Genomic DNA, 14425 nt, shown 5'->3' on the forward strand with positions numbered 1-14425 from the left:
CATGGGTCAAATGGGAGTTCCATTTTTAGTTTTTTGAGGAAACTCCATACTGTTCTCCACAGTGACTGCACCAGTCTGCATTCCTACCAGCAGTGCACGAGTGTTAATTTTCTCCCCATCCTTGCCAGCAATTGTCATTTGTTGATTTGTTGATGATAGCCATTCTGACAGGTGTGAGATGGTATCGCATTGTCATTTTGATTTGCATCTCTCAGATGATTAGTGACTTTGAGCATGTTTTCATGTCTCTTGGCTTTCCTTATGTCCTCTTTTGAAAAGTATCTCTTTAGGTCCATTGCCCATTTTTTGATTGGTTTGTTTATCTTCCTTTTGTTAAGTTGTATGAGTTTCCTGTAAATGTTGGAGATTAAGCCCTTATCAGTGATAACATTGGCAAATATGTTCTCCCACGAAATGGGCTTTCTTGTTGTTTTGTTGATGGTTCATACCGTGTTCACGGATTGGTAGAATCAACATCGTTAAAATGTCCATACTACCCAAACCAATATATAGATTCAGTGCACTCCCCATTAAAATACCAATGGCATATTTCACCGACCTAGAACGAACTCTCCAAAATTCATCTGGAATAAAAAAAAAAAAAAATACCCAAATAGCTGCAGCAATCCTGAGAAAGAAGAACAAAGTAGGTGGGATCTCAATACCAGATATCAAGCTGTATTACAAAGCCACTGCTCTCAAAATTGCCTGGTACTGGCACAAGAACAGACATATAGACTAATGGAATAGAATAAAGAACCCAGAAATCGACCCAAACCACTATGCTCAATTAATATTTGACAAAGAACATACAATGGAGTCAAGACAGCCTCTTCAAGAGATGGTGTTGGGAAAATTGGACAGATACATGCAAGAAAATGAAACTAGACCACCAACTTACGCCATACACAAAAATAAACTCAAAATGGATAAAGGACTTAAATGTAAGACGGGAAACCATAAGGAATTGACAGGCAGCAAAATCTCAGACATATGCTGAAGCAATATCTTCACTGATGCAACCCCTAGGTAAATGGAAACTAAAGAGAAAATAAACAAATGGGACTACATCAAAATAAAAAAGCCCTAACTAACTTTGAATCTGTCTGGCAAAAAGCTGCCCCTCTTACCTCGCCCTCAGGCCAGATAATTCAGTTCCTTCCCATATGTCCCTGGTACCTTTCAAGGTGCTGCCCTAGGGCAGTGGTCGGCAAACCGCGGCTCGCGAGCCACATGTGGATCTTTGGCACCTTGAATGTGGCTCTTCCACAAAATACCACGTGCGGGCACGCACGTATAGTGCAATTGAAACTTCATGGCCCATGCACAGAAGCCGTTTTTTGGCCTGGGCGAGTTGATATTTGGCTCTGTTGACTAATGAGTTTGCCGACCACTGAGATAGACGAAACAAGTATACAAGACCAGTGTGGATGGGAGAGTTGGAAGGGGTCGACCTCAGCAATACCTCAATCAGATTGAGGATGTTTTTAGCAAAGGCCAGCTCAGGAGTACCCTGATTAAGTTAATAACAATATACCTACCTATATAGTTTAAGTTTAAAAAATTTGGCTCTCAAAAGAAATTTCAATCGTTGTACTGTTGATATTTGCCTCTGTTGACTAATGAGTTTTCCGACCACTGCCCTAGGGAGTGAGTCCAAGTGCATGCATGGGCCCTTTAAGAGAACTGCTGGGACTTCAGCAGCCTGAGCCTCAATCCCCACTTGTTTTTACAGCCAGAAGTTATGGGGATTTCTCTTTCTGGCACAGGAACCCTGGGCTAGAGCGCTTGGTGTGGAACTGCAACCCTTCACTCCTCAGGGGAACCTCTATAACTAAGATATCCCTCCCAACTTTTATCTGCTACATGTGGTTATGTATGGGACCAGCCTGCCCCTCCAACCAGTATGGATGTGGCTTCTTCTTTACATCCATAGTTATTCCACTAGATTTCAGGCTGTTCTCAATGATAATTGTTTAGTTGTAATTTTGATGTGGTTGTGAGAGGACATGTGTACCACAGTCACCTATGTTGCTATCTTGACCAGAAGCCTTTATCACTTATTTTGAGGAATATTGAAAACGGTTTTGCTTCAGTGACTTGCTCATCCTAATTTCATTTCAGTGTTTGACTGAATAAGGAATGATACAAATGAAAATTTTTGTTCACTATGTCAGGAAATCCAGGTATTTGTGGTTAAAGTAACAGTATTACTGGTATCCTTCTTGTTTAAGAATGATTCCTAGAAATTTATAAAAGCGAAAGCATTGAATAACTATAAATTGTTTTATTGATAACTAAAACTTTATTTTTGAATTGGGCAGAATGCTTAAGAATTTCTTTTTAAGCTCTGGCCAGGTAGCTCAGTTGGTTAGAGTGTTGTCTCCATACACCAAGGTTGCAGGTTTGATCTCCTGTCAGGGCACATAGAAGAATCAACCAGTGAATGGATAAATAAGTGGAAGAACAAATGGATATTTCTTTTCTCTCTCATTCTCTCTCTCTGAAAATTAATTTTCAAAAAGGACTTTATTTTTAAAGTTTAAGAAATTGGTGGTGTTGTAGCTTTTATTTTTAACCCAAAGGTATTCATCTTAATACTAATAAACAAGAATTGCCAATCTTAAAATCAGAAGCAACTAATACCTAAATAACTTTTATTGTCATTTTGTGAACTAATATTGCATTTTTGTTGTGTTTCATTTATTAAAGGTTTTATGTTTTTAACATGACAATAACTTATTTAAATCTATCATTGCAAATTTTTGAAAAAATCTTTTTAGATTTTAGTAAAACATGGAGGAGACTTGTTTGCTGAGAATGAGAATAAAGATACTCCTTGTGATTGTGCTGAAAAGCAACACCACAAAGATTTGGCCCTTAATCTGGAATCCCAAATGGTATTCTCACGAGATCCTGAAGCTGAAGAAATAGAAGCTGAGTATGCTGCATTAGACAAACGAGAGGTAAGGTGTATTTTTTTAATTAAAAAGTTATATGGATTTTATATTAATTTTTTTTCTTGTTTAAAGCCCAGTTTGTGTGGTCTTTTTTTGCAATGGTAAATATCCAGTCATCTACATAGCCATAAGTATATAAATACATTTAGAAACCCTGAAGGTCTAAGCTTTCCTCTAACAAATGTGAGTATGCTTACTTACACATAAAAAGATGCTGGTATGTGGTATGAATCCTAACCACTCCTACTAATCCAAGACTCCAATCCTCCTGTTCCTCAGTCTCTTTGTGTCTTCTGGATTGTTCTTGTCAACAAACATGCTTTGGTAAACCCTGTCATAAAAAGCAAAAACAGCTAAACAGTCTTTCCATTGACCACTCTTCCCTAGCCCTGTCTCTGTCTCCTGCAGTTGTAGACCATATCTCCCATTTTCATATGGGAAAAACCAACTTAATAGTTGCCCCTTCCAAATTCCTCCATTCATTCTTTAGCCCATCTAAGTGTGACTTTCTTCCCTTCTGTGATGTAATTGAACTTATTATCATGGACATAAAGAGTCTTTCTTGTCTGAGTAAATATTACCTCCATTTACTTAGTTGTTCTAGCATACACAACTCATGCATTCTTGATTCCCCATCTCTTCTTACATCCAAACAATCTGGCAATCCTGACAGTTTTACCTCCAAAACTATAACCTAAATCAATTTACTCCTCCCAATTTCCACTCCTACCTCCCTAGGCCCTTGCCACCCTCACTTCTCATATGAGCTAATGTAATAGTTTTTTCATACTAGTCTCCTTCCTTCTATTCTGGTTTCCTTAGAATCCCATCTTGTACACAGAAGCCAGAGTGACAATTTTAAATTAAAACGAGGTCATATTACTTAAATCACTTAGTAACTTTTTATGGTACTTACAATAAAATCCAAACTATTTACTCAGATATAATACCTTTTATCGTCTGGCTACTACTCACCTCTTCAACTTTATCTCAAACATTTTTTTCTTAACACACTTTGCTCTAATTATCTTACCTAGACTACGTCAAGACTTTGCATTTGCTATTTTCTATGTCTGAAATATCCCAATTTTTCTCTTGGTAACTCAAGATCACTTTTTCAGACAGGCAGTCTTTAATCATTCTTTCTAAAATAAGTCCCTCTCCTTCCATTATTCTTTACTATAATATCCTGTTCGTCCCTCTTAGCATTTATCATGTGCTATAATTATTTTTATGTTTGTTTACTTATTTATTTACTTTCTTTCTTATTAAATTGTCAACTCCACAAAGACCAGAGTCTTAACTGCTTTATTTAACAGTGTATTTTCAGTGTCTAACATACTGGTGCACACTGGGCACCAATAGATATTTCTTAGATAGAGAAATTATAAGACAAAATAAATTTTTCCTCCTCAAATGATTCTGATGTGATGTTCAGTGCTAACTTGATTCTAAAAGAAATTTTATAACTCTTCTTTGTGTTTAATTGTATTGTTAGTTTTCTTTTTCCCATGAATTCCCAGCAGCTTGAGGGCTGCTATACTTTGCAAATGGGGAAAAGAACTGAGTTTCTTAGAATTAAAAGATTTACGTTTCTTTACCTTTTGTGATTCTTTAGATTGTTTAATATTTATTCAGATTAAGTATACATAGAGAGAAGGCTGATGTCCTAACACTTTAATGTGGTTGTTCAATTCACATAGTAACCTTGAAATGACAATTATGACCCCTTCTTTTTTTAAATGAGGAAGATAAACCAGAAAATAGTTGAATATCCTATCAGGACCAAAGTGAGCTGAACCTGATTCTTATGACTTAAAAATCTAAGACTCTTTTTGCTATACTGCCTACCTTTTGACAACCGATACATAGAAATTATACTGTAATAATTGATATAATAATTTAGTCAGAAGACATTTAAACAATAATATTCTAGTAATAATGTTGATGTGAGTAATCTGAAAGTCATTTAGGTCTTTTCATCAAGATATCTTAATTTATTAGTAAATTTTTAAAATAATGATACTCATCAATAGATTTAACATCTAAATGAATATAGTATAACTATAATAAACTATTATGTTAAGCAAAAATATTTACAGAACAGTTTGACACTAATTATATAGGGGAAAAATGTATATTTGAAGAAGTTTGCTATATACCAAAATTATAATTGTGGATATGAGTGATTTTCTTTACTATTACTATTTTTTTCTATTTTCATGCATTGCTTAAAATTTATAATGAATATTTATTGCTAAAAAATTTCCTCCTTCCTGATTTTACTCATCAGAGGTAAGTTTCTTTTTTTATGCTGCCAGACTTAAGCAAACATATGCATACAGAATTTTTAATGCAAAAGTAAGATCATATAGTATATTGAGTTCTGCTAAAATATGTTTTCAGGTTAATGGTATATCATGAACATCTTTCCCAAGTCTGAACATATGATCGACATATTTCTTACCTATTGGTGAACATTTTAATAATTTAGATATTTTGCTAGTTTTGTACTTTTATTTTTAATCCATATTGTATTTTTTAAAATAGACTTCAGAGAGAAAGGGAGAGGGAGAGGAGATAGAAACATCAATGATGAGAGAGTCATCAATTGGCTGCCTCCTGCATGTCCCCTACTGGAAATCAAGCCCACATTCCAGGCATGTGCCCTGACCAGGAATCGAACCATGATCTTCTGGTTGATGCTCAGCCACCGAGCTACACCAGCTGATATTGCCTTTATTTTTGTCTACTATTTCATAATGTGAAAAGCACTACTTTCATAAATAAATACTTATATACAAATACTTATAGCAACACTACTCACAATAGCCAAAAATTGAAAACAGCCAAAATGTCTATCAACAGATAAATGGATAAATAAAATATGAGATATATATACACAATGGAATATTACTCAGCCATAAAGAGAACTGAAGTACTAACACATGCTAAAAATATGGATCAATCTCAAAAACATTATGCTAAGTGAAAAAGCCAGATACGAAGGACACATATTGAATAACTCCATGTATATGAAATGTCCAGAGTAAATAAATCCATAGAAACGAAAAGTACATTAGTGGTTGCCAGGGGCTGGGAGGAAAAAGTAATGTGACTACTTTATGGGTATGGGGTTTCTTTTGGGGTGATGAGATTGTTTTGGAACTAGATACAGGTGATGGTTGTACAACATTGTGAATGTACTGGAGGCCACTGAATCGCACACTTTAAAATGGTTAATTTTAAGTTATGTGAGTTTCATAACAATTTTTAAAAACAAAAAAAACAATGTTTGGGTTTTTTACTTCAATGTAAACAATACTTTTTTAAAATTCATTTTTGTATCTTCTTTGACCCTGATCAATTTTTGTATTATTCTGTCTATGCTAGAGTTTCACATGGCCTCTATGTAATTGTATTAAGCCTACATAATTAGCACTTTTTAAAATTTATGTTCCCAAGGTACAGTGTTTATTTTAGCTAAGATTTCTATTCAGTTAATGATCTGCACAGTGTATTATATCTCTGTAATTTCTTATTGGCACATTTTAGTTTAGCTTTTTCCTCCAGGTGATTAGTTTATAAATGGTAAGATCTACTTCATTCATTCATTCTGCAAAACTGATTAACTGCTCTGCCAGACAATGTTTTAGGAGCTTAGAGATTCAGTGAGGAACAAAGTTAAACTCCTGCCTTCTAGGGGCTTATGTTTCATCATGGATAGAGAGAGACACACAAATAAGTTTAAAAATAAATGAACACAATTTTTGAGAATGGTAACTGCTACAAAAAAAAAAAAACTAGATGATGTATTAGACTAATTAGAGTGATGGCTGAGAGCAGTGTGTTCAATTTATTGAAGTCCCAAAAAAGAGCAGAGAAACTAGTAAGTAATGGGCCTCTTGGACTATGGACAGGCTGTAGGAGTGGATTGTGTGAGTACACCTGAGTAAATAAAGGGGAAACCAAACATTGCACTGCTATGAAAGTCATCTAAAGACTCCTGCTTTCCAATTTAGAATTCAGGAAGGCTCAGGCTCTTTTTCTGGTAGGAAATCCATATGCTGGACTTTGCCTTAGCTGGCTACCCCAGTTAGCATAAGGTTTAACCTACTCCAGGTGCCTTCCTCTTAGGTCAAAGTACACATCAGGGTAGCCTAGGTCTTGATCTCCAGGTGAGAACAGCTGAGTAAGTAGCATGGAAACTGAAAGGAAGAGAAGGGTCTGAGAATCCTAACGGCATTCTCTAGGTATTTTTCCCCCTTTCTCCCAGGCTACGCTCATGGATCACTAGAGAGAGATTGGTATTAAAAGGAATTGGAAATATCCTCTCCTTTCCTTGAGTGTCTTAAAATTTTAACAATTACATTATATTTGGGTAAATAAGTACTCATTTTTTCATTTTTTAACAATGAAAGTGTTTTACCTATATAATTGAATGGAGGGGGCAGCTGTTTTCATTGTGAGAAAAAAAAATACTTTCATAACTCCTTTGTCATAGTCTTTTCTGAAACAGTTTTGAAGGTACTATCACTTTATACATGGAATCAAAGTGGTATCGTTTGTATGCTGGGCTGTTTTGCATTTCTTTAGTGATATTTTGATAGCAATAGTATGTACAGATGCAAAAGAGGCACTTTCAAGCCCAGTTGGTGTGGCTCAGTGGTTGAGTGTCAGAGGTCACCGCTTTGATTCTCAGTCAGGGCACATGCCCGGATTGCAGGCTTAATCCCCAGTGCAATGTTCAATGTACAGGAGGCAACCCATCAATGTTTCTCATTGATGTTTCTGTCTCTCTATCCCTCTCCCTTTCTTTCTAAAATCAATTAAAAAAACATATTTAAAAACAAACAAAAAGAGGCATTTTCATACTCTTTTTAAATTAGTTTTCCTTTTCCTTCTTTGTATCAGGACAGACTGCTTGAAGGTTATTTGTGTTTAATCTGAAAATAGAAGCAGTTTGTCTTGCAACAGGAAAGAGAAAGGCACCTTCATTTTAATCCTTCCTGCAGAAGAAAGGACTGGAGCCCACTTGGGACTGAGCAATGTATTGAAATGCTTCACATGACCTAATTATAGTTCTGTTGCAGAGATTCAGAGTGAATATCTTACATACTCATGAAGGCAGCATGTCTTTCTCCTTCAAGAACTATTTTTCTTCTAGTGTAACCCATTTAAATTTTTAAAACTGCATTTTAAAGAAACTTTATGCAGATTGCTTTCTGTTACCCCTTGGTTAATATTTCTAAAATCAAACCTTACTTTGCTCAGCATAAATTAGGTAGAATGATGGCTATTATGAAAAAAAAATTTTTTAAACAAAACTATATCAGGAAATACACAATTGCCACCACTAGAAATACCAAGAAATATTCACCCTCTGCTAATTTAAGAGAGGTGCCTGGGAATTTGGAGCTCGTTTTTTAGAAGCAGTGGTATACATAGTATAATTTCTATCCTGGAGTGAGTACTACAAATTTAACCTTAAAAGGACTTGTTAGGTTTTTGCAAGGGAATGTGTGGTTCACAAGTTATCTTAAAAGCAAACTGTTCATGATGATTTGAGGGGCTTTTCAAACAATGGTTTGCATTTACTTGCAATTTTTTTCTTTTGTAGTTAATGATACCCCTATATAGAACAGGTTAAGTTTTCTTTACTTTTTCTAGTTAGGTTCATATGATACTAGTGGCCCCGTGCATGAAATTCATGCACATTAAAAGGGAACTAATTAGAGGAAATATTTTATATTGCTATTTGCCCTTTCTCTATAATAGAAATGTCAGAGATGAAGGAAAATTAGTAAAACGTATATGAAAATCTTCCTCCTGTCAGAGTCTGAGGTGCACCGCGAGACCCAGAGTGAAGTCCCCACCCACCCGCATGCGCCTCGAAATCATGCAAAACCCAGACCTGGCTGGCCCCACCCCCATTGGGCAAGATCCAGATCCGGCTGGCCCCCCGCCCCCCCATCAAGCCCCACCGGGTGGGGGGCACAGCTTCAAGTCCCCTGGCCCAGCGCTGGGTTAGGGGGGTACAGCCTCAGGGCCCCTGTCAAGCCCCACCAGGTGGGGGATGTAGCCTCAGGACCCCTGGCCCAGTGCCGTGGCAAGGGGCATGGCCTCAGGTCCCCTGGCCCAACACCGGGGGGGGGTGCGCAGCCTGAGGTCCCCCAGCCTGGGCCGGGCAGGAGGCGCACTTTGAGGTCCCCCGTCAAGCCCCACCGGTGGGGGGTGCAGCCTGAGGTCCCCCAGCCTGGCGCTGGGGAGTGGGGGGCATGGCCTGAGGTCCCCCGGCCTGGGCTGGGGCAGGGAGCATGCTTTGAGGTCCCCCGTCAAGCCCTGCCAGGCGGGGGGCACAGCCTGAGGTCCCCCGGCCCAGTGCCATGGCAGGTGGCATGATGGCCTGAGGTCCCCCGTCAAGTCCCACGGGTGGGGGGGTGCAGCCAGAAGTCACCCCCCTGCCCCCGTCCAACGCCATGCAGCCTCAGGTCCCTTCTGATCGCTCATTAAGACTCGTTATGGGAACCCCGCCTCCACTGTGGGCCCAGCCATCTTGTGTTACAGCAACCCTGCCTCTGCTGTGGGCACAGCCATCTTGTGATGGTGTGAGGGTTAATTTACATATTACCTCTGTATTATATAGGATCTGTATATGTAGAGGCTCATGGTAGTATACGTGAACACATACATAGGTGCAGGAGGCTCTTAATACAAGGTCATACGAAATGCATTTAGCATAAGTTGTCACTATTTTTAAAATGCTCTAACCGGTTTGGCTCAGTGGATAGAGCCTGCAGACTGAATGGTCCCAAGTTCGATTCCAGCCAAGGGCATGTACCTTGGTTGCGGGCACATCCCCATTAGGGGGTGTGCAGGAAAGAGGCAGCTGATTGATGTTTCTCTCTCATCCATGTTTCTAACTCTCTATCCTTCTCCCTTCCTCTCTGTAAAAAATCAATAAAATATATATATTTTAAAAATGAATAGCACTGCAGACTGAGTGTGTGCTCTGCCACTGTTGAAAACTCTAACATCTCCAGTGATTTATCTTTTATTTTTTAATTAATTTTTTCCTACGAAACATGTTCTGTATAAAAAGCAGAATGAAATGTTTATTGTTCAACCACTTAGAAATAATCCTTGTAACATGGTGCAGGATTGTCTTCCATTTTTCATCACTGGAATGGTATTTTATATCTTAAAGTTTTTCCCTCCTTAGCACTTCTATTTTATTATTATTATTATTGATTTGAGGGGGTAGAGGGGAGAGAGAGAGAAAGAAACATCAATTTGTTGTTCCACTTATTTATGCATTCATTGATTACTTCTAATATGTGCCCTGAGTGGGGATCAAACCCAAAATATGGGACGATGCTGTAACCAACTGAGCTACCCAGGCAGAGATTCCCTTAATCTTTCTTTTTTTTTTTTTTAATTGTTTTATTGCTTAAAGTATTACAAAGAGTATTACATATGTCTCCTTTTTTTCCTGCCCTTAACAATCCCCTTAATTGTTCTTGATATTTACAAACCCATCATGCCAATCATCTTGAATGACTACAGACTATTCTAACCTGTAGATGTCCTATATGTTCTTTAATGTACATTTGGGTTACTTGCATTCTGTCACTTTTATAACAAACATTGCAAATGACTACAATTTTCCCCATATTTATGGTTATACCTTCGGATAGATTTCTACAAGTAAAATACTTGGGTCAAAGATGATTGGTTTAAAGATTCATAATACATGCTTGGTTGTTAAATGATATACCAATTTTTATTTTTACCCACAGGGCAGCAGAGGGCAATCTCACTGAAACCTTTCCAATATTGAGTATTGTCTCTTATTAGCCCTGGACACTTTGCTAGATTTAAAAGTAATACAATTTTTATGTTTAAAACTTGGCAGGTATTCATACAGTCAAGTCTATTACTTTTTTCTGTCATTAATACATGCATTGCTATATATGTGTTCCTGCCAGAAGACATCTAAGGAGCAAGAAACGGGGGAGAAGGCCCGGTCTCGGGGGCAGGGATGGGCTAGGAGAGGACAGTGGGGGAAAAAGGGGTCATATGTAATATTTCAACAATAAAGAATTAAAAAAAAAGAAAGAAAAGAAACATGTCAACTGAGAAATTATCCCTGGTTAATAGAGTCCCAGTCATACAGGGTTAAATGAGAATTGATGAAATGGTTTACATGGTACCAAAAAAACAAAGCAAGAAATAAAGACAATATCTATTTCCAAAATATCTATAAGCCAATTGCAATGGATGAGTTTTGCTAACCACTCAAAGCTCTCTGGAGACTGTGATATATGCTACCAGAGGACATCCTCAACGGTGGTTGTTCTGATAAGTACTTGGGAATTTATACTGCTTTTTAAGCTATGGCCTTTAGTTCTATGCATATTGCATGCAGCAAGCTTAAAACTGTTGGAAGGGCCGAAACCGGTTTGGCTCAGTGGATAGAGCGTCGGCTTGCGGACTGAAAGGTCCCAGGTTCGATTCCAGTTAAGGGCATGTACCTGGGTTGCGGGCACATCCCCAGTGGGAGATGTGCAGGAGGCAGCTGATTTTTTTTTTTAATTAAATCTTTATTGTTCAGATTATTACATTTGTTCCTTTTTTTTCCCCCCCATAACTCCCCTCCTCCCAGTTCCCGCCCCACCCTCCGCCCTCACTCCCCACCCACTGTCCTCATCCATAGGTGCACGATTTTTGTCCAGTCTCTTCCCACATCTCCCACACCCCTTTCCCCCCCAAGAATAGTCAGTCCATTCCCTTTCTATATCCCTGATTCTATTATAATCAACAGTTCATTCTGTTCATCAGATTATTTATTCACTTGATTCTTAGATTCACTTGTTGATAGATGCATATTTGTTGTTCATAATTTGTATCTTTACCTTTTTCTTCCTCTTCCTCTTCTTAAAGGATACCTTTCAGCATTTCATATAATCCTGGTTTGGTGGTGATGAACTCCTTTAGCTTTTCCTTATCTGTGAAGCTCTTTATCTGACCTTCAATTCTGAATGATAGCTTTGCTGGATAAAGTAATCTTGGTTGTAGGTTCTTGGTATTCATCACTTTGAATATTTCTTGCCACTCCCTTCTGGCCTGCAAAGTTTCTGTTGAGAAATCAGCTGACAGTCGTATGGGTATTCCCTTGTAGGTAACTGACTTTCTTTCTCTTGCTGTTTTTAAGATTCTCTCTTTATCTTTTGCTCTTGGCATTTTAATTATGATGTGTCTTGGTGTGGTCCTCTTTGGATTCCTTTTGTTTGGGGTTCTCCGCGCTTCTTGGACCTGTAAGTCCATTTCTTTCACCAGGTGGGGGAAGTTTTCTGTCATTATTTCTTCAAATAGGTTTTCAATATCTTGCTCTCTCTCATCTTCTGGCACCCCTATAATTCTGATGTTGGTACGCTTGAAGCTGTCCCAGAGGCTCCTTACACTATCCTCGCATTTTTGGATTCTTTTTTCATTTTGCTTTTCCGGTTGGATGTTTTTTAGGAGGCAGCTGATTGATGTTTCTCTCTCATCGATGTTTCTAACTCTCTATCTGCCTTCCTCTCTGTAAAAAAATCAATAAAATATATTTTTTAAAAAAACTGTTGAAAGGATTGAAATATGTGTATCAGTATTAATAATGCAAACACAGTACTGAATAAAATTAAGCAGATTGCCTGGTGCTGTGGTTGGCAAACTGCGGCTCGCGAGCCACATGCAGCTCTTTGGCCCCTTGAATGTGGCTCTTCCACAAAATACCACGTGCAGGCGCGCGTACAGTGTGATTGAAACTTCGTGGCCCATGTGCAGAAGTCGGTTTTCAGCCTGGGCGAGTCTATTTTGAAAAAGCTGTTGATATTTGGCTCTGTTGACTAATGAGTTTGCTGACCACTGGAGTGATATATATAATGTTATGCCATAATATTATAACAGCTATCAATCAAATTCATAGTTAGTGATTGTCATAGGCAAGGATGAGGGAAATTAGGGAAATGTAATAGGAAAACATGTCACAGATTATGAGGTTTTGCTTCTTTTGTTTCATTTTGTTTTTAAAGGGACTTGAAACAAGTAAGAAAAATGTTATCAATTGTTTGAATAGTAAGACATGTGATTTTATTCTTTATATGTTCTCTGTTAAAAAAAGGATGAAAGATAGCAAAAGAACAAAAAACTTGAGATATATCATCTATATGAAAACTAAGGAACATTAATGAACACTCAAACATATTGAAATAATATGTTTATGGGTAAAAAGTTTGAATAGTATAGCATAGTTCTCTCCAAATTAATTAATAGGTATTATATAATCCCACTAGCAGTCTAAATTGGATATTAATAAGTGTAAATGTTTGGTGAATTCGTGATTAAAACTGATTAAATTAACACATCTACACTAATAAAAGACAAACATGCAAATTGACCATACCTTTGCTATGCCTTAAGCCATGCTCACCAACCAATCAGAGTGACTATATGCAAATTAAACCAACCAAGATGGCGGATGGCAGCCATGGAGCTGAAGCGAGCAGGAGGCTTGGTTGCTCCAGTGATGGAGGAAGCCAAGCTTCCCGTCCGGCTCTGAGCTCCACTCAGAGCAACAAAGTTTCAATTATAGAAGGTAAATAAACCCAGATACTTGCTTTCAGCCAGCTGTGGCCACGGAGCTGGAGCGAGCAGGAGCTGGCTCTGAGCTCCCCAGAAGGCAACAAAGTTTCAATTATAGAAGGTAAATAAATCCCAGAATAAAAGAAAAAAAGGAAAGGCTGGGAGCTTACGTCGCCGGGGGGCTTGGCTAGCCTGAAAACGCCCCTCAGCCCCTCACCCAGGCTGGCCAGGCACCCCAGTGGGGAACCGCCACCCTAAAGGGGATGTGGCCAGCCTGGAAACACCCATCAACCCTCACCCAGGCTGGCTAGGCACCCCAGCAGGACCCGCACCCTGATCCGGGACACCCTTCAGGGCAAACCAGCCGGCCCCCACCCAAGCACCAGGCCTCTATCCTATATAATAAAAGGGTAATATGCAAACTGACCCTAACAGCAGAAAGACTGGGAATGACTGGTCACTATGACACACACTGACCACCAGGGGGCAGACACTCAATGCAGGAGCTTCCCCCTGGTGGTCAGTGCACTCCCACAGGGGGATCTCTGCTCAGCCACAAGCTAGGCTGCTGGCTGCCAGTACAGCGGTGGTGGTGGGAGCCTCTCCTGCCTCCTCAGCAGCGCTAAGGATGTCCGACTGCAGCTTAGGCCTGCTCCTCGCTGTCAAGTGGACATCCCCCGAGGGCTCCCGGGCTGCCAGAGTGATGTCTGACTGCCAGCTTATGCCCAATCCCCTGGGAAGCGGGCCTAAACCAGCAAGTGGTCATCCCTCAAGGGGTCCCAGACTGTGAGAGGGCACAGGCCCGGCTGAGGGACCCCCTCGAGTGCACAAATTTTTCT

At 39.0% G+C, this 14425-nt stretch overlaps 1 protein-coding gene across 5 annotated transcripts in view; it reads left to right on the top strand.

The window, feature by feature from the left end:
• The window catches only part of ANKIB1 (ankyrin repeat and IBR domain containing 1), a 128604-nt gene that overhangs the window by 52951 nt on the left and 61228 nt on the right, over positions 1-14425 (top strand). For 4 of the 5 annotated variants that reach the window (XM_059712271.1, XM_059712272.1, XM_059712273.1 and 1 more), the window contains exon 4: positions 2784-2966. The exons of the other annotated variant lie outside the window; for it this stretch is intronic. In XM_059712271.1, coding sequence (XP_059568254.1) covers positions 2784-2966 — 183 coding nt within the window. The remainder of the gene's footprint in view (positions 1-2783; positions 2967-14425) is intronic. 5 annotated transcript variants of the gene reach the window in all.

This window comes from Myotis daubentonii, chromosome 10, assembly GCF_963259705.1.
Source record: "Myotis daubentonii chromosome 10, mMyoDau2.1, whole genome shotgun sequence".
Classification (NCBI taxonomy): domain Eukaryota; kingdom Metazoa; phylum Chordata; class Mammalia; order Chiroptera; family Vespertilionidae; genus Myotis; species Myotis daubentonii.